This window comes from Oratosquilla oratoria, chromosome 13, assembly GCF_046742065.1.
Source record: "Oratosquilla oratoria isolate Oo_2021 chromosome 13, ASM4674206v1, whole genome shotgun sequence".
In the NCBI taxonomy this organism is placed as follows: Eukaryota; Metazoa; Arthropoda; class Malacostraca; order Stomatopoda; family Squillidae; genus Oratosquilla; species Oratosquilla oratoria.
In genome coordinates, this window is record NC_134789.1 from 19,684,618 (window position 1) to 19,706,174 (window position 21,557).

Here is a 21,557-nt window from a genome sequence, read left to right on the forward strand (position 1 = left end):
ACCGAACAAAGACCCAACAATCCCAACATCGCACCGCCCAATCACACTTCTCTGCACCCCCTCTAAAGTCATTGAACGCCTAATACTTAAACTTATCACACCACATATTCCCCTTGCTGACTCACAACACGGTTTTAGGCCACTACACTCCACAAACACTCTTCTGATAAACTTCACACAAAGAATTTTAGATGGCATCAATTCAGATAGGCCCACCACAGAACACTTATAACATTAGACATTAGTAAAGCTTTTGATGCTATCCCCCGCCACAACCTAACAAATAAAATATATAACACAGACATGCACAATAACACCAAAAGATGGCTGGCCAATTATCTGGCAGGTAGGAATGCTTATGTGTCATATAATGGCCAATGATCGCACATCAGAAACATTAAGAATGGAGTACCACAGGGCTCTGTTCTGTGACTTACCCACACCAGACACCTCAGAAATACAAATCTCTTCCTATGCAGACAACATAACAATCACATGCACACATCGTAACACAGACAAAGCTGCAGAAATAATCCAGCCATACCTTGATACACTTAACACATAGTTCATCACAGACTCAAAATAGCTCCAACCAAATCTACAGCAACACTTCTCACCAACTGGACAAAGGAACACAAATACATACCTCATCTCTACATCTACAACACTCTAATACCACACACAAACACACCGAAAATTCTTGGTGTAACATACGATACATCCATGTCTTTCAAACAACACATCACAAACATAAAAAACAAATGCACACCTAGACTTAACGCACTTAAGTCAATCACTGGAACAACATTTGGACAAAACAAAGAAACTAATACAAAAATATACAAACAATGCATACGCTCAGTGATGAATTATGCGAGTCCTGCATGGGCTCCTAATCTCAGTGACACACCACAACACCCTTCAAATCATACAAAACAAAGCCCTAAAAACAATTACAGGCTGCACAAATACAACACCTACAGACCATTTACACCATGAAACAAAAGTCCTCAAAGTCAAGGACCACCTCAACATGAGAGGCACACAAACACTTGCCACAGCCACCACAAACACATCACACCCACTACACAACATAGCAGAACACCCACACACACCAAGAAACATTAAAACAACACCCAAAGACCTGTATCACACACAGATACTCTCTTCTCTTCCTCCACAACCACCAAATACCAGCCTCCGGAAACATATTCATAATCATATCACTCACTGCTCCATTAACACACTGAAAGACAACACACTGCTGCATGCCAGACCCCCTGATATCCACCCTTCTGAATCTTCTCTCCCACGAAAGGACAGAGTCCACCTGGCCAGAATGCGGTGCGGCCACCACCCAGCACGTCTAAGCTACCAGAAGAGGCTGGATGACCGCATTGTGAACAGCTGCCCAGGATGTAACACTTCACCCCATACCATACAACACATAATGGAAGACTGCATTATACACAATCGTGCACGCAAACAACACAACATACACTCTATAAAGGATTTGTGGGAAAACCCAGTTTCGGCTGTAGCATTCCTTGGGGAGACGGGACTGCTTGGACAGACAGTCTAGGGAACGACAACAACACGTTTGATTGTGTAAAACCCCCTTTAGAGTGAGATAGGTGAATGGGGTGAAGGGGGCCATGAATAAAAGGGGAATTTTCTATTGAGTAGGGAAGTGGGGGAGGGGACAGAGGATAGGTATGACTGGAGCAAGATTGTGAATGGACAATAAATTGACATGTCCTGAAGGGATTTCCCTAGGTCTTCTCCATTTCCACTTCAGGGGATGATGGAAGGTTGCCATGGAAATGAAGTGGTTGGATCTATTGTGAATGTGCTAGGTTTTACTGCATTATTTCTGATCCCTGTTTGGAGTATTGGCTGCATGTTATTGCGAGGTTAAAATCTACTCGGTAGCATCCAGCTGGTACTTTAGGATCTATATGGAATGCCCCTACAGACAAGAGCCACACATAATTTTTGTGATAGAGGAAATCTCTATTCATAGAGAAATGATGCAACTTTATTATACTGTGACGGTCCCTCTGTTATGCTGTCCACACATTTTTAATACTGTCCTGTACCACTTCTATGAATATACATTTCCTCTTGCTGAACCCTGTGGTAGGAGAGAAAGAATACTGCCACAAAGTGTTCCCATTTGAGTCGTAAAAGGCAACAAAAATAGGACAGGGATAGGACTAGGCATCCTAATCTCTGTAGCCACAAAGGAGACGTGTGTGTGTGTATAAATATATATATATTTATATATCGCTTAGAGAAAATGCTGTAGCACATTTGTAAAAAATAATCACAAAGAACCCACAGTTGGATTAAAAGGAGACTTGAGAAGAAAGTGTAACTTCTATATTTCAGCTAATAGCTATAGCCCTCTTCAGGAAAGTACAGATTACAAGAATTTGCAGAGATGCGAGTAGAAGGGCTAAAATAGGACAATTGCAGAGCTAAAATAGGACAATCAGTCACACAGGGTGGAGTCAGAGGTGAGGGGAGGTGTGAGGTCAGGAGGGAGGCGGGCCGGAAGCGGGATCAGGAGGGTGATAATTCTTAACCAAGCAGCTCACAGCTAGCCGTGAGATTATGTCCAGGGACCATTGACCTTTGGAGATGTTCAAGTTCGGACATTCTTCGATTAAGGCTGATTCAACAATTTTTCTTTTAAAACTACAGTTGGACTTAAACAAAATTTTGGCCTTGTCCCAGTCAAAACTGTGATTTTTGGTATGGACCTGTTGGAACACAGTGGAATTTTCCTGGGCATACCTAATGGGCCTTTTGTGCCCCATTAACCTGGTTTTAAGATCCCTTCCAGTCTGACCAAGGTACACTAAATCACAATCATTACAAGGAAGGCTATACACTCCTGGGGACTCATTTCCCTTTAACCTTTGATGAACATTAACAATTTGTTTGTGAACAGTGTTAGGGTAATGGTAGGCAATTGTGAGACGCTCATTTGGAATTAATTTAAAAGAAGGACTGATGGAGTTACAATAGGGGATTTTTAAAACATTTTTGAAAGAGGGTTGTGTGGTGGAACTGAATTTTTAAAGTGGCTGGCTCTAGCCTTGCCGAGGGCTTGATCCAAGAACCAGGACGGGTATGCCAAATTCAAAAGTTGCATTTTGATGAGGTCAATCTCCCAGTCCAAGAATCTAGGACTACAAATCCTAAAAGCTCTCAAGAAAAGGCTAGAGGCAACACTCTTCTTAACTTTGTCGGGATGGTTGCTGAAGAAGTGGAGATAACTGCCTGAATGGGCGGGCTTTCTATAAATTGTAAGAGATAAAGCTCCATCAATCCTTCTAATTAAATATCTAAGAAATGGATCTGTTGGCCTTCTTTCCACTCAGTTTTGAATTTAATGTTATGGGATAAATGGTTCAACTTGTCCAGAAATATCCTCAAACGCACACCACCTATCATCCCATGCTGAGAAAATTTCATCAACATAACGGATCCAAATCATCTCAGGTAGTTTGATGGGGGTAACAGAGTGCATTCAAAGTACTCCATGTACAAGTTAGCCAAAACAGGAGTACTTTGAATGCACTCTGTTACCCGCCATCAAACCACCCGAGATGTTTTGGTTCCGTTATGTTGATGACATTTTCTGAGCGTAGGATGATAGGTGGGGTGCGTTCGAAGTATTTCTGGACAAGTTGAACCATTTATCCCCTAACATCAAATTGGAATGGAATGGATTTATGCCTATGACTTTGGCTACCTCCCTTGTAAGGGGGAAAAGGCCCTTGGTATATGTATATTACTCTGATCTGGGCAGCAGGCAGAAGACAGGAATAACTCTTCATCCATAAGGAGCTAAGATGAAAGGAAACAAATGGGTGATGATGGCACTGAGATGGGTGCAAGCCTTGGCTGGCTACCTCCTTTATAAGGGGGAAAAAGCCTTTGAAATATGGGGTATGAAATAGATTTATGTTATTGATGGAAAGAATGAAGAAAGATTGACAAAAATAGTATGGAAAGCCGAGGTGGATGGAGTAAATTTGAGGGGACAACTGAGAATAAGTTAGATGGATGGGGTTTAAAGGGCTTTGAACAAGAGTTATATCTGTTCAGCACTGAAGAGAGTAGACAGGGTATAGGGATGACTGGAGAATGGTTGTGTATGGATATTTTGATACAGCCTGAAGGGATTTCTCTCCGTCTTTGCCATTTTTCACAGAAGACAAGGTGGGAAGATCAGTGTGTAAGAGAAGTGGCCCTGCTGTGGACGTACTGTGTCTTGCTGTATTGCTTCTGACCTGGGCAGTGGGCAGGAGATAGGAATGACCCTCTATCCATGAGGAACTAAGATGAGAGGGAAGCAAGGGTGGTGGATGAAAGTGGAATGAGTGGGGGTGGTTGCATGCCTTGACTGGCCACCTAAGGGGGGGAAAAAGCCCTAGGTATATGAATCGATGGGGTATTGGTAAGACAAATATGTGAGAAAGCTATAGGAAAGGGGAAGTATGTTTTTTGGGCTTTTATGGATCTGGAAAAGGCTTACGATAGGGTAGACAGAGGCACTGTGGGAGGTTATGCAGATATATGGGATAGGAGGAAAGCTTCTAGGAGCTGTCTAGAGCTTTTATGAGAGTAGTAGAGCTTGTGTCAGGATTAGAAATGGAAAGAGTGTGGTTCGAGGTAAAGGTGGGACTTCGTCAAGGATGCATTATGTCGCCCTGGCTGTTCAACTTATACATGGATGAGGTAGTGCAAGAGGTAAATGCAAGGGTAGTGGGTCCGGGATTGGAGATGGTTAAAGAAAATGGAGAAAAGTGGGAGGTGAGCCAGCTGTTGTTTGCTGACGACACTGCGCTTGTGGCAGGATCGGAGGAGGGACTGAAGAGGTTGATGACAGAGTTTGGGAGAGTATGTGATAGAAGAAAGCTAAAGATAAATGTTGGTAAACGTAAGGTGATGAGATGTACAAGGGGTGAAAGTGGCAGTAGACTGGAAGTGAGCATTAAGGGAGAGCGACTGGAGGAAGTGGATAGTTTTAGATACTTGGGTGCAAATGTGGCAGGAAAAGGTGGAGGGAGTGAAGGTGGAGGTAGAATGTAGATTGAGAGAAGCGAGTAAATGCCTTGGTGGATTGAAGAGTGTAATGAGGAATAGACATTTGGGAATGGATGCTAAGAGGAGACTGTATGAAGGAGTGATTGTGCCAACAGCACTGTATGGGGCAGAAACATGGAACATAAGAGAGGAAGAGAGAAGGAGTTTGAATGTGTTTGAGATGAGGTGTCTGAGAAGTATGATGGGGGTTACTAGGCTAGACAGTGAGAAATGAGGAGGTGAGGAGAAGAATGGGGGTGGAAAGGGAGTTGGGAGATAGGGTTGATGAAAGAGTATTAGGATGGACACATGGAAAGAGTGAAGAAAGACTAGTAAAAGAGGTATGGAAGGCAGATGTGGTGGGACATCCTAGGATGAGGTGGATGGATGGGGTGAAGGGCTTTGGGGAAGAGGTGAATGTCTGTTGAGGAATGACAGGAGAGGACAGAAGACGGGTGAATGGAGAACGGTTGTACATAGATGATGTTGTGATGCATGAGGTGGAATGGGCGGTGATGGATGGGGGGTGAGGTAGTATGTGTGAGTAAAATTTGACGCAGCCCAAAGGGATTTCTCCCCGTCTTCTCCTTTTATGCATGGGGGGACAGAGAGGGGAGGGGTCGCCGATTTAATGAAACAGCCTTGCTGTGGATGTGCTGTGTCTTGCGACACTGCTTCTGACCCAGGGCAGTGGACAAGGTGCAGGAATGACCCATCATCCAGGAGGTGCTAAGATGAGAGGGAGGGTGGAGGGGTGTGGAGTGTATTCAGGGATGGAATGGGTGGGAATGATTTTATGCCTTTTCATTTTTGGCTACCTCCCTTGTAAGGGGGAAAAAGCCTTGGTATATGTATGTATGAAAAGAATACTGAAGGCACTCACTTGGAGGGCTCCTTGTTGTACATCTGAAGAGGATAGAGTTAATCTTTTGCATATTCATAATGTTCTATGGGTTAGGAATTGCAATACAAGAGTACAGCCCTGCAACATCCCATGGTCTTTGGTTTTCCTCTACATTATCTATATGCACTAAGGGTTTCGTTCCCACTTATAAAGGAGGTAGTCAAGTCAAAGGCACACACCCACTCCAACCGATTGCACTCCCATCCATCACCCTTGTTCCTCTCTCATCTTGGCTCCTCCTGGAGGATCATCCACATCTGCCAGGGTTAGAAGCAATGCAGCAAGACAGTACATTCACACCATGGCCACCTCACTTATTGGCAATCCCCATTCCTACATAATACATGTACAAAAAAAATATTCTTGCCCTTATATGGGAGGTAGCAAGCCAAGGCATGCACCCATCCTTCACCCATTTGTTTTCCCTTTTATCATAGCTCCTTGTGAATAAAGAGGTATCCCTGCATGGGTCAAAAGCAATGCAGACATAGCACCTCCACATCCAAAACTGGTTACTCATACAACTTCACTTACATGGCCCTATTGGGCCACATCAACTTGCCACATATTCACAACCACTCACATCCATCTCTTGCCACAACCCTTTCCTGCTCAGCATTCTTTGACCCAGTGCCCCCTTCATACATCAAAATTTCCCTTACATTCACTCCATTTGCCTTCCGCTCTTTCTTGCTAATTTGTCTTTACTCTTTCTTTCCATATGCCCAAACCATCCCTGTATTTTTTTTATCAACCCCATATGCTAACTACATTCCCACCCCCTGCTCTCCACTTCATCTCCTTTGTAATTTTTCACATGGTAAAAAGAAACTACTTGAAACCAAAGTAAATTTTTATTCTTCACATGAAAAAAAATTTCCTCACTTGCATATTACAATATAAAAACTATCATACTTGCAAGACTGGAATGCCTTCACAAAATTGGGTCCAATTGAAATGTAGTAGGTACATGACCTTAGCAAATGTAAGTTTGACCAACAATGCTTGTTCTGGATGTATCAAATAAGGATCTGGTCATATCTCTAACATTACAAGAAAGAAAAAAATATATATATAAATCATGAATGCATATCACTGCACTGTTGTAGATATTTGTTACTTTTTTTGATTGAAGAGAAATCTGGATGTGGTTACAATGACAGCCATGGTATCTTGGGCAGCATTTAAATCCAGTAGGCTACTACTACTTTCATCGTTATAGGTCCCAAATATAATCATGCCCAATTTTACACTCCAACATGCCTGGCAAACAACTACGGAGCACCTTCCACATATTCCTTGATTTTTATTTTAGGCTGATGTAAGAGAAATCATAACACAAAACTCAAAAACTTACTAAGTATTTCAGCGGCTTTGACCCATCGTTTTTCGCTCATATTTCCGAAATAACCATTCACATCAGTATGATATATTAGCACAGCCTAACTCACACCCAGCCATAATTTTTGACGTTAAGAGTGCATTTACAAGTGTATTTAATTACGGCGTTTACTCTTGATATTAAGTGTGTCGTAGCCGAGACCCGTGAAGTAAATCGAACAGGTGAAGTCGTGACGTCATCACAAACTACCTCGTGTATCCCAACTTCACTTGTTCGATTTACTTCACGGGTGTCGGCTATGACACACACAATATCAAGAGTAAACACCGTAATTAAATACACTTGTGAACACACTATAACGTCAAAAATTATGGCTGGGTGTGAATTAGGCTGTGCTAATATACCATGCTGATGTGTATGATTATTTTGGAAATATGAGTGAAAAACGATGGGTCAAAGCCGCTGAAATACTTAGTGGTAGAGAATCAAAAGCTGAAATACTACTTGCATCAGCTTCACTGGTTAGCCTTGCTGAAGTACTTCAATGCTTCTGCTGGGTCAGGAATGATCTGTAAATAAAGTATTAGTTTTAACCATTCCTCAGTTGCTGCATAATTTATATTCATAAACTGAAAAGAAGAATAGTTATGGTATTAAGTATCTTAGGGTTACTAGAAGTGTTATGCCCTGCTGAATTGCTTTCAATTCAGTGTGGTGGAAGAACTCCATCCATGAGGTGCCAAGATGGGATAGGCATTAACCCATACATAGTCGGAGCCAAAATAGATCTTTTTTTTTTTTTTTTTTGCTTAAATCAACTCAAACTGATGTAATATAAACAAATCTTGCTTATTTTGATTCACCTTAGCCTAGAAGTGGAGAAACTGGGTAAATTTTGTCGTGATATGCGTGCAAAAGTTTGGCAGAACATCTATAGACTATTTTTCGCTCCTCACGCGGGTTGAACGAGGTCATACTTTTCGGGGAAGCTTCGTTAGAATTTCAGTGAAGGAATTTTATATTTATGATGTTTCAAATCAATGTACAGTCACTCATATTAGTCGGACACTTACAACGGAAAACGTGTTTATAAATAGTTTTTGTGGACTTTTTGGTAAATACAGTTGAACCTCGAAAGCCCGGACCCTCGTATGACCGGTTGAAATGAACAAAGGGCGGACTTTTCAAGCAAAGTTCCCTATTTGTCTGGTAGGTGGCAGCGACGGCCGTACATATGTACTCAAACCCGGCCCAGTCAAGCCGCCACCAGGGCTGCCGTTTCGTAGAATTTTGTGCCAAAACATAGTAAAATAGCGGCATGTGGCAACTGCACAAGGACACGAGGAAATTTTTTCTACATATCAGCGGGCTGTTAAAAACATTCAAAAACTCACTTTTGTTTAAAAATCATAACTAGTTATCAAATAATAAATGGTACATCAAAATATGACTTTTATTGGTAATTGTGTTACTTATAAAATATTATATCCCAAAAGATACGTTTTTACCGTGTAGAAAAAAATTTACGCTAAAGTTTCAGCTTTCTTTTAGCGATAATATAAAAAAATAATTTTTATATCTTACTGAATACGTTAGGGCATGGGGGGCTTATATACATTCAAGAATAAAAAAAAAATAGAACCAACATTTTGTCAAAGTTTGACAAGTATATCTTGCTATGAAAGTCTGCACACGCCTGAGAAAAATGTATGCCCCGGTATGGCAACACTCCCATTCTACACGGCAGTGTAGAAAACGCGGCAGCCCTGCCCGCCACCACTGTCCCGCGTGCATACCTTCCGATATTTACAGTGTACATAATAAAAAATACAGTACAGTACACAGTATATACAGTACATTTACATGCCTGTATTGCAGTTATTATTACATTGTTAGAGTATTATTCTTGTGTGTTTCTATGCCATATACACTACCTATATGTATACCACTACAAAAATCTACGGGTGTTAGGGCAATATTTTTGATAACCGGACTTTTGGCATGACCAGACCACCCTTCCCCCCAATTAGTCCGGGCTTTCGAGGTTTGACTATGTGGAAATTGATTTTTTTTTTTTTTTTTTTTTTTTTAATTTCTGGGGTACTGGTGGCATGTTGTTATGGCAAAGTAGCATGCAGTTGATACTTTGGGGTCTATTTCGTCTGTGATAGAGGAGGACTCTGCTCACAGAGAAATGATGAATCTTTTATTATACTGCTACTGTCCCTCTGTTATGCTGTCCCTCAACCCCTTTTTGCTGTCCTGTACAATTTCTCTGAATTTCATTTTCTTGTTTTGCCTACCCTGTGGTGGGGGGAAAAGAATGCTGCCACCAAATATTCCCACTTGGATTGCAAGAGGCGAGGAAAACAGGACAGGGATTGGGACCAGGCATCCTCCTCCCTGTAGGCCCACAGGGGACATTCCTAAAAAAAAAGTAAAGACTTTTTATAAAAGGGTCTAGGAGTTTTCCAACCACCACCCAAGGTTTGGGTCTTTTAACCACTTCACTACAGGACTTAAATCTCGCGGGCAGCAGCCAATGCCAGACATACGTGTCATAATAATACTCGCATCATAAAATATAGTCACGGCTTATAGCGATCGTTCTCTCTTTCACCCGTGAATTTTGAAAACCACAGAGAATGGGATTAAGAGCAGATTAGGGAGAATGTAAAAACACAGGGGCGACTACAATAAATATAATCAAGACGCCGATATGGCAGCGACGCGAATCCACTTGCTCCTCATGACGCCTACGTGTGCGGCACCGTATGGAAGGGGTTAATATGCGTGGATGTGGTCCAGATGAGAGTAAAAGGGAAGAGATAGGTAGTATGTTTGTGAGAAGAAAGATGGATGTGTTGGCTTTGAGTGAAACTAAGATGAGAGGGAAGGGAGAGTGTGAGTTTGGGAGTGTAGTTGGGAGGTTCTCAGGAGTGAAAAGAGGGCCAGGGAGAGAAGGGGTGGCTATACTAGTAAGTAAAGAGATAGGTAAATGTGTAGTGGAGTGGAAGGAGGTTTCTTCAAAGTTAATGTGGATGAAGGTGAAACTGGGACAGGAGATGTGGGTTTTTGTAAGTGCATATGGGCCTGGTAGTGAGAAGAGTGTAGAAGAAAGGGAGGCTTTTTGGATAGATTTAAACAAGTGCATAGAAGGATTAGGGAGAAACATCAATGTAGTAGTATTGGGAGACTTTAATGTTTGGGTAGGAAATTAACCAATTGATGGAGTGGTTGGGAAATGTGGAGTCAGGAAAAAATCATAATGGAGAGTTGATGGTGGAGATGTGTCTAGAGAGTTGATGATACCAAATAGTGTTTTGGAAGAAAGTCAAGAATAAGTACACATGGGAAAGGGTGGTGGATGGAAGGGTGGTAGATAGAGCATTAATGGACTATGTAGTGGTAGATAGGAGTATAATAGGAAGAGTTAAGGATGTACATGTTCTAAGGGGGGAGAGTGGAGGAATATCAGATAATTTTTTGGTGGAAGGCAAGTTGAGTGTGGAGAATAGATGGAGAAAGAGGAAAAGGACAAAAGGGAGGGAGGTGCTTAGGGTGAACTCTTTAAATGAGAAGGAAAAGGAGTATAAGAAGCTGAGAGAGGAGTGGGAGGGAGTGAAGGATGGAGTAGAACTGAGGGTGGAGGAGGAATGGGGATGGTTCAAGGAGGGAGTCACAAAGTGTGCAAAGATGGTGTTTGGAACAAGAAGGGCAGGAGGAATTGGAAGGGTAGGGAGTGGTGGGATGAGGAAACAATGAAGGTTGACGAAGAGAAGAGAGCTTTCACAGATTGGTTACAAAATAGGACGAGGGAGTCATATGAGAGGTACAAAGAAAAGAGAAGTAAAGGATTACAAAGGCGGAGCATGCCGACAGGAGACCTTTTGGTCCATATCTAAGTCGGATACAAAAAAAAAAAAAAAAACATAATAAAATAATAAATAAAAACTATAGTAATGTAAATAAATAAAATACATAGGTATAGTTAAATAATAAACAAACAGGTAAAGAGTAAATAATAAATTGATATATAACTAATAATAAATGAAAATCAGACAAATGATAACAAAACAAAAACAAATAATATAAAATAAATTATAATCATTACAGCATCTTGCTTAGGTGTTTATCTAAATGATTCTTAAAGCTTCGAACTGAACTACATTGCACTACCTGTGCAGGAAGTTTATTCCATTCATTAACTACACGGTTGGCAAAGTTGTTCTACCTACTTCCAAATTTAATCTATTTCCGGACAGTTTGAGAAAATTTGTGAAAATTTTGTCACCTTTGATGTTAATTCCCTTTAGAATCTTAAAGACCTGTATCAAGTCACCTCCAAGTCTACGCTTTTTTAGGGAAAACAGATTCATATGTTTTAGTCGATTTTCGTATGATTTATTTTTGATATTTGGAATCAGTTTTGTGGCTCGCCATTGTACTTGTAAAGCACAAGGTAAAGGAGGCAAAGAGGAGAGCAGATGTGAAATGGGGTAAGAGTATGAGAGAAAATTTTGAAAGTAATTAAAAAAAAAATTTGAAAAGAAATTAAGAGGAAGAGGAGGCAAATCAAGTAGAGAAGAAATGGTAAAAGGTGCAGATGGAGAGATGATAATGTAAGAGAAGGTAGTAAGAGGAAGATGGGCAGAGTATTTTAGGGAGTTGCTATATGTGAAGGAGGATAGGGAGGGAAAGGTAGTTGCAGTGGGAAGTGCTAAGAAAATGACCATGATGAATGAGGAAAAATAAGGAAGGATGAAGTGAAGGCAGATGTTTAAATGATGAAAGCAGGTAAGGCACCTGGTCTGGATGGATGCCATGGAGAATGTCTAAAAATTGGAGGTACAGTGATGGTGGACTGGCTGATGAGGTTATTTAATGTTTGTTGGAGAGAGGGTAGAGTACTGGAGGACTGGAGGAGTGCCTGTATAGTTCCACTCTACAAGGCAAAAGGGGATAAGTGTGAGTGTAGTAGTTTCAGAGGGATTAGCTTGTTAAGTGTAGTTGGGAAGGCTTATGTGAGGATCTTGAGTGAGAAGATTAGGAGATGAACAGAGGGAGTAATTGGTGAGGAACAGTGTGGAGTTAGGACAAGTAGAGGTTGCATAGACCAGATTTCTGTGGCAAGACAGATATGTGAGAAAGCTATAGGAAAAGGTAAGGAGGTTTTTTGGGCTTTTATGGATATGGAAAAGGCTTACCTACCTCTTCACTTACTAGTATAGCCACCCCTTCTCTCCCTTGCCCTCTCTTCACTCCTGAGAACCTCCCCACTACACTCCCGAACTCATACTCGCCCTTCCCTCTCAACTTAGTTTCACTCAAAGCCAACACATCCATCTTTCTTCTCACAAACATACTACCAATCTCTTCCCTTTTACTCTCACCTGTACCACATCCACACACATTAAAAGACCCAAACCTTTGGGTGCTAGTTGTAAAACCCCTAGACCCTCTTATGCCTTTATTTTTTTTTAGGAATGTCACCTGTGGGGCTACAGGGAGAGGGATGCCTGGTCCCAATCCCCGTCCTGTTTTTCTCTTCTCTTACGATCCAAGTGGGAATACTTGGTGGCAGTATGCTATCCCCCACCAGAGAGTAGGTGAAAGAAGAAAATGAATATTCAGAGAAATGGTACAGGACAGCAACAAGAGGTGGGGGACAGCATAACGGAGAGACAGTAGCAGTATAATAACAGTTTCATCATTTCTTTGAGCGCAGAGTCCTCCTCTATTACAGACAAATTGATGTGTGGCTCTGGTCTGTAGGGGCACCCCATATAGACCCTAAACTATCAACTGCATGCTATTGCCATAACATGCAGCCAATACCCCAGACGGATTATTATTTAAATTTTTTGTTTTATGCATTTATGTATTGTTTTAGTGATTTTGTACTACTGGCTTATAGAATAAAACCACTAATTAATGATGCTTAGTGATGCTGGTTTAAAAATATTTGTAAACAAGAATTTTTTATGGAAACAAATACATACCCCTAGTCTATAGCCTTACCGTGTCATCTCCAGGCTTCCACCCTGCTGGGCAAACTTCTCCATGTTTGTCGGTAAACTGGAAGGCTTGAACCAACCGTAGTGTTTCATCTACAGATCTGCCAACCGGCAGATCGTTCATGGTAATCTGGCGCAAGATTCCCTTGTCATCAATAATGAAGAGGCCTCTGTCAAAAATCCAGACACAATTTTGTCAAGTTTCTACCATACAAATCCTAAAGAGCAAAACAAATATCCACTCCAATAGTTTAATACCAACAAATATACCAGAACTTACATACATACATATACCAAAGGGAGGTAGCCAAAAAGAAAAAGGCTTAAAAACCATTTCCACCCATTCCATCCCTAATACACTCCACTCCCCTCCACCCTCTCTCTTATCTTGGCACCTCCTGGATGATGAGTCATCCCTGCATCTTGTCCACTGCCCTGGGTCAGAGCCAGTGTCGCAAGACAGAGCACATCCACAGCAAGGCCACTTCATTAAATCGGCGACCCCTCCCTCTCCATCCCCTCATGCAGAAAAGGAGAAGACGGGGAGAAATCCCTTTGGGCTGCTTCAAATTTTTCTCACACATACTACCTCACCCCCATCCATTCCACCCCATGCATCACAACATCATCCATATACAACCACTCTCCATTCACCCGTCCTCTGTCTTCTTCCGTCCTTCAACAAACATTCCCCTCTTCCTCAAAGCCCCTTTCACCCCATTCATCTCATCCTAGGTTGCCCCCTCATGTTCACTCTCTCCACATCTGCCTTCCATAACTCTTTTACTAGTCTTTCTTCACTCATTCTTTCCATGTGTCCAAACCATCCCAATACTCTTTCATCAACCCTATTTCCTAACTCCCTTAACACCCCTGTTCTCCTCCTCACATCTTCATTTCTCACTCTATCCAGCCTAGTAACCCCCATCATACTTCTCAGACACCTCATCTCAAACACATTCAAACTCCTCTCTTCCTCTCTTATGTTCCATGTTTCTGCCCCATAAAGTGCTGTTAGCACAATCACTCCTTCATACAATCTCCTATTAGCATCCATTCCCAAATGTCTATTCCTCATTACACTTTACTACAATCTACCTCCACCTCCACTCCACCCTTTCCTGCCACATTCACACCCAAGTATCTAAAACTATCCACTTCCTCCAGTCGCTCTCCCTTAATGCTCACTTCCAGTCTGCTGCCACTTTCACCCCTTGTACATTTCATCACCTTACTTTTACCCACATTTATCTTCAACTTTCTTCTTTCACACACTCTTCCAAACTCTGTAACCAACTTCCTCAATCCCTCCTCCGATCCTGCTACAAGCGCAGTGTCGTCCGCAAACAACAGCTGGCTCACCTCCCACTTTTCTCCATTTTCTTTAACCATCTCCAATCCCTGACCCACCACCCTTGCATTTACCTCTCGCACTACCCCATCCATGTATAAGTTGAACAGCCAGGGTGACATAACACATCCCTGATGAAGTCCCACCTTTACCTCAAACCACTCACTCTCTCCATTTCTAATCCTGACACATGCTCTACTACTCTTGTAAAAACTTCTAGAAGCTTTCCTCCTATCCTGTATATCAGCAAAACCTCCCACAATGCCTTCCTGTCAACCTGTTCATAAGCCTTTTCCAGATCCATAAAAGCCCAAAAAACATCATTACCTTTTCCTATAGGTTTCTCACATATCTGTCTTACCACAAAAATCTGATCTACGTAACCTCTACCTGTCCTAAATCCACACTGTTCCTTGCCAATTACTCCTTCTGTTCCTCTCCTAATCCTCTCAATCAAGATCCTCTCATAAGCCTTCCCTACTGCACTTAACAAGCTAATCCCTCTGAAACTACTACAATCACACTTGTCCCCTTTTCCCTTGTGAAGTGGAACTATACAGGCACTCCTCCAGTACTCCAGGACTCTACTCTGACTCCCTCCTTGAACCATCCCCATTCCTCTTCCACTCCTAGTTCTACTCTATTCTTCACTCCCTCCCACTCCTCTCTCAGCTTCTTCTTGTACTCCTCCATTTCCTTCTCATTTAAGCAGTTCACTCTAAGCACCTCCCTACCTTTTGTCCTTTTCCTCTTTCTCCATCTATCCTCCACTCTCAACTTCCTTCTACCAAAAAATGATCTGATATTCCCCACTCTCTCCCCTTAGAACATGTACATCCTTAACTCTTCCTATTATACTCCTATCTACCACTACATAGTCCATTAACGCTCTATCTACCACCCTTCCATCCACCACCCTCTCCCTTGTGTACTTATGCTTGACTCTTCCGAAACACTGTATTTCCTAATCAACTCTCTTTCTAGACACATCTCCACCATCAACTCTCCACTATGATTCTTTCCTGGAACTCCACATTTCCCAACTCGTCAATTGGTTCATTTCCTACCTAAGCATTAAGGTCTCCCAATACTAATACACTGACATTCCTCCCTAATCCCTCTATACACTCATTTAAATCTATCCAAAAAGCCTCCCTTTCTTCTACACTCTTCTCACTACTAGGCCCATATGCACTTACAAAAACCAACATATCCTTTACCAGTTTCACCTTCAACCACATTATCCTTGAAGAAACCTCCTTCCACTCCACTACACATTTACCTATCTCTTCACTTACTAGTATAGCCACCCCTTCTCTCTCTGGCCCTCTCTTCACTCCTGAGAACCTCCCAACTACACTCCCAAACTCACACTTGCCCTTCCCTCTCATCTTAGTTTCACTCAAAGCCAACACATCCATCTCTTCCCTTTTACTCTCATCTGTACCACAGCCACGCACATCAAAAGACCCAAACCTTAGGGTGCTGGTTGGAAAACTCCTAGACCCTTTTATGCCTTTACTTTTTTTAGGAATGTCCCCTGTAGGGCTGCAGGGAGATGGATGCCTGGTCCCAATCCCTGTCCCGTTTTTCTCCCCTTTTACAATCCAAGTGGGAATACTTGATGGCAGCATTCTTTTCCCCACCACTACAGGGTAGGCGAAACAAGGAAATTAAATTCAGAGAAATGGTACAGGACAGCAACAAGGGGACAGTAGCAGTATAATAAAAGTTTCATCATTTATCTGTGAACAGAGTCCTCCTCTATCACAGACGAAATGTGTGGCTCTGGTCTGTAGGAGCACCCCATATAGACCCTAAAGTATCAACTGCATACTAATCTGCCACAACATGCAGCCAATACCCCAGACAGGGTATAAAGAGGATGGAAATGTATTCAAAGGTGAGGGAGGCCAAAAGATGGTCACATTTGAGGTGATATTTATCTAAATTTTGAAAAGAACAAAAAAGGATTTTTTCTCTGGAGTTTAAATGTGCTCGAGATGAAATGCCTGAGAAGTATGGTAGGGGTTACTAGGTTGGATAGTATGAAACATGGCGAGGAGGAGAGCAGGGGTGGAAAGAGTTGGGAGATAGGGTGGATGAAATAGTATTGAGATGGTTTGGACACATGGAAAGAACAAGTGAAGAAAGATTAGTAAAAGAGGTATGGTAGGCAGATGTGGAGGAAGTAAACATGAGGTGGTGACCAAGGATGAGATGGATGGATGGGGTACAAGGGGCATTGGGGATGAGGAGAATGTTGAGGAAGGAAGGGAGAAAACATAAGATACGGGTGGGGTGGGGGAGTATGTATGAATGATATTTTTTTTTTTTTTTTTTTTTTTTTTTTTCAATTTAATGAAGCGACTTTGCTGTGGGTGTGCTGTGCCTTGCTACACTGCTTCTGACTCAGGGGATTATGAGGGAGATGCAGGAATGACCTGTCATCCAGGGGGAGCCAAGAAAGGAGGGAGGGATGGTGGGTGAGAGTGGAGTATGTGGGGATGAAATGGGTAGTAGTGGATTTATGCCTTTGACTCTGGCTACCTCCCTTGTAAGGGGGAAAAGGCTGTTGGCATATGGTATGGTATAAAAGTGACAAGGTGAGTAGGGTAGAGAGCACAAGGACAGTTGTTAATGGAAGTTAAGGAAAAGTTGTGGATTGCAGACTTTGATCATGGTAAAGAGAGATGTTAAGAGAATAACTATAACTGAAGAATGACTAAGCCATTGCCAAAGAGGAGGTACAAGCAACATTAACAAAAAAAGGATGGAAAAGCATCTGGACTGGGTGTCTGTCATGTGGAATGAAGTACTGAATTGTACTGGAGTTAAAAAGATTGTTCTATGTGCACCTCACAGAAGAAGTGTCCCAAAGGATTAGAGGAGAGCATTTACAGTTCCATTGTACAAAGGGAAGGGAAACCAGAATGAATGTAATAAATTTAGTAGTATGGTCGGTAAGCTGAATGGGTATGTGTTGATTGTCAATCAATCATTGCCTTAGGTTTCACTTAATGGATAATCCACAGCCCCATGGTGGTTGGCAATGGTTCCTGTAATCTCCTGCAAATTTCTCTGGGAAGAACCTTTGGACTCTTGTGTGGTGTATCAGTCTGGGGGCTCTTTCTATGTCACCGACTCAGTGGTAGGGAGAGGAAAGCAGCTGCCAATTGCCAGCTTTCCACAAGCAAAAAAATGTAAGAAATACAGTTCAAGTTAAAAGAAAGATCTTGGGCCTAGTCCAGACTTGGGTGTCAACCCCTCATGGCTGCACCTTATGACAGAGATGAGGGGGTTAACAGGTTTTGAGAATAGGCAACTTAGCTGTCCACCTTGCAGCACTACCTCAAGCTAGTACTTGTCATTGATCATAAGAATTATGAACAGTACAGAGAGGGTAACTGGGTAGTGGGGGCTTATGAGGCTGTGTAGACAAAGTGTTTAAAGTACAACAAGCATGTGGGAAATATTAAGCATGAAGACATTAAATAGTTTGTGGTGAATGTGGGATAGAGTCAGGATTGTGTGATGTCAATGTGTACATTGATGGGCCAGGCTGAAAGTGTCAGGCAGTCTCATGGAGCAGTTGCTGGTCTGATACAAAGCACCTTCACAGCAAGGGCCAGCAGTTGAAGCAGGTTTACCCCTATTACTTCATCACTCACACACATCACCAGACATGCCACCAGATAAACATATAAATAAAATAGTTGGAGAAACATACAATTTGTTAAGATCAGTAAAGGTGGCCTTTAAATACCTGGATAAGGAAATGATTAAGAAAATATTATAAACACTGATAGGGCCAAAACTGGAATATGCATCGCTGATATGGTCACCCAGTACAAAAAAAAAGAATATAAGAAAATTAGAAAGAATACAAAGAGAACGACAAAGATGGCCCCAACACTTAACCTGACATATGAACAAAGACTGGCCGAACTGGAATTGCTGACCCTAGAACAAAGAAGAGAACAAGGAGACCTACTACCCATATCTACAGAATTATGAAAGGAAAAGAATGCCTTGATAGAGAGGACTTATTAAAGTGGGACAGAGGAAAAACAAGAGGGCATGCAAAGAAACTCAAAAAGGATAACTACAGAAGAGACCTGAAAAAGAACAGCTTCCCATACAGAGTGATAGATATATGGAACACATTGTATGAAAAAATAGTGTGTGGAAACACCATACAAGAATTTAAGAACAAACTCGATCTTGTGAGATACAAAAATGGGTAACCACGAACATGGCTCCCCTTTCCATATAATACAACTAGGTAAATACACACATACATATATATGGTATATATTATTATCATACCTGAGAGCCACACCTTGATTTTCTAAATAGACACCATAGTCCTTGGATATTATGTGGGTGATGTCAGACAGCAAGGGAATGTTAAGTTTACCCAATCCTCCATCCTGTAAAAAACATCAATTACATATATTTTATCTCTCTGGATTTACTTACTTTTAGTTTGCAGGGTTGGAGCTGTGCTCACTGGGTCCTGTCTGTCTTCATTTATCAACTTACTTTAAATCTATTTATGTTGCTGGAATGGATTTCTTTATCCAACTTATCCCACAAATCCACACATCTATGTGGAAAGCTGTACTTCCTAACATCTTTTGAGACCCCCCCCCCCTAATATTTTACTATGACTTCTTGTTGGTCTTTCATCCTATGCCAGCAGATCATTCGTCCTTTTTTTATTCCTTTTCCCTATCTAAATATCATATCAACTCTCTTCACTCTTTCAATGTAGGAAGTCGTGCTTTTCTGTCTCTCCTCATTTGTCTCATCATTCCATCATGGGATTCTCTGGGTTGCCACCCTTTGTATATGCTATGTTTATACATTTCTTTAAGCATTATGACTACACCATTACTGCATACTCAAGTTTGGAGTAAACCCCATCTCTGTATACCAAAAGGCCAACCAAGGTATATACCCTTCCCACACTCTTTGTTTCTCTTTTAAAAATATTTTAGCTCCTTATAAATGAAGGGCCATCCTTGCTTCACCCACTGTCAGAGTCAGAAGTAATGTGGCAACACACCACACCTCCACAGCATGGCCCGACAGTTGAAGTGGACTAACCCCTACCATTTCATTTACATGGTGGCCCTCCCTCTTCATCCACTCATGAGTAAGAACATAAGAAATAAAGGAGACTGCAAAAGACCATAAGGCCTACACTAGGCAGCTCCGTATCCATCACCACCTGTCGTCCCCATCCATAAAGTTGTCTAATCGTTTTTTAAAACAACTGATAGTTTCAGCGCTTACTACGTGGTTACTAAGTTTATTCCATTCATCGACCACCCTATTTGTAAACCAATTCTTGCCTATTTCCTTCTTAAATCTAAATTTGTCCAGTTTATACCCATTACTGCGAGTCCTGCCCTGTTGTTTTATTATGATGACCTTGTTTGCATCACCCTTGTTATAGCCTTTGATCCACTTGAACACTTCTATTAGATCACCCCGCACTCTGCGTCTTTCCAGAGAGTGTAAGTTTAGGTGCCTAAGCCTCTCTTCGTAAGGCAAATTTCCGAGTCCTTGTATCATTTTGGTCATTCTTCTCTGTACTGATTCTAGTGAATTTATGTCCATTCTGTAGGACGGAGACCAAAACTGTACCGCATAGTCAAGGATGGGTCTAACTATCGCTAGATAGAGTTTAATAATTACCTCTGCACTTCTATTCGTTACCGTCCTAGTAATGAAGCCTAATGCTCTGTTTGCTTTATTTCTGGCGCTAATGCACTGCTTCCTGGTTTTAAGGTCCGGACTCACCAGAACTCCCAAGTCCCTCTCGCACTCAGATTTTTCTAAAAACGTGTCATCTAAGTTGTATCTATTTTCAGGGTTGTGTAGCCCTACGTTTAACACGCTACACTTAGAGATATTGAAGTTCATTTGCCATTTCACCGACCATGTTAACAGTTTATCAAGATCATCCTGCAGAATCTGGGCGTCTTCTCCTGACCTAATTAGGCGTCCTATTTTAGTGTCATCCGCAAACTTACTAACATCACTATTTAACCCATCGTCTAAGTCGTTACAATTACAACAATTTATCATAAATTTGGAACCACTCTCCACTCACACCTATTTCTTGACCTGTCCCTTCCTTACCAATGGACATTACATTCCTCTTTTACCTAAGGCCTTATTCACACTGGTAACTGAGGTACCTCTGTGAGATTGACAAAAAAATCATCATCATCAACTTAACACCTTTATCTCTGATTTTGCTGAAATTTTGTTTATACGTGGTTTTATGGCTATAAACACATTTCTGAAATGTTAAGGTCAATCCAAAAAAACCTTCAGGAGATATGACTTCAGATATTTTGAGGTCATATGAGGGGCCAGTGATATTTGGGAACCAATAAATGTTTATATATTTAGAATCTTATGCTTCACTTCCTTTCTCTTTACTTTGTACCTCTCATATGATTCCCTCAGCATAAGATAAAGGAAGCAAAGAGGAGAGCAGATGTGAAATGGGGAAAGAGTATGACAGAAAATTTTGAAAGTAATAAAAAGATGTTTTGGAAGGAAATTAAAAGAGGAAGAGGAGGCGAATCAAGTAGAGAAGAAAAGGTAAAAGGTGCAGATGGAGAGACGATAATGGAAGAGAAGGCAGTGAGAGGAAGGTGGACAGAGTATTTTAGGGAGTTGCTAAATGTGAAGGAGGATAGGGAGGGAAAGGTAGTTGTAGTGGGAAGCACTAAGGAAATGAGAGTGATGAGTGAGGAAAATGGAGGAGAAATAGGGAAGGATGAAGTTAACCACTTCCATACAGTGACACCTACGTAGGCG

At 41.6% G+C, this 21,557-nt stretch overlaps 1 protein-coding gene across 1 annotated transcript in view; it reads right to left on the minus strand.

The window, feature by feature from the left end:
* Positions 1 to 6,843: 6,843 nt before the first annotated feature.
* Positions 6,844 to 21,557, minus strand: part of Prx4 (Peroxiredoxin 4) — a 53,418-nt gene continuing 38,704 nt past the window's right edge. The window contains exons 4-6 of the mRNA XM_076196881.1: positions 19,044 to 19,147; positions 13,368 to 13,533; positions 6,844 to 7,915 (exon numbers count right to left, since the gene is read on the minus strand). Coding sequence (XP_076052996.1) covers positions 7,862 to 7,915; positions 13,368 to 13,533; positions 19,044 to 19,147 — 324 coding nt within the window. The 3' untranslated portion in view covers positions 6,844 to 7,861. The remainder of the gene's footprint in view (positions 7,916 to 13,367; positions 13,534 to 19,043; positions 19,148 to 21,557) is intronic.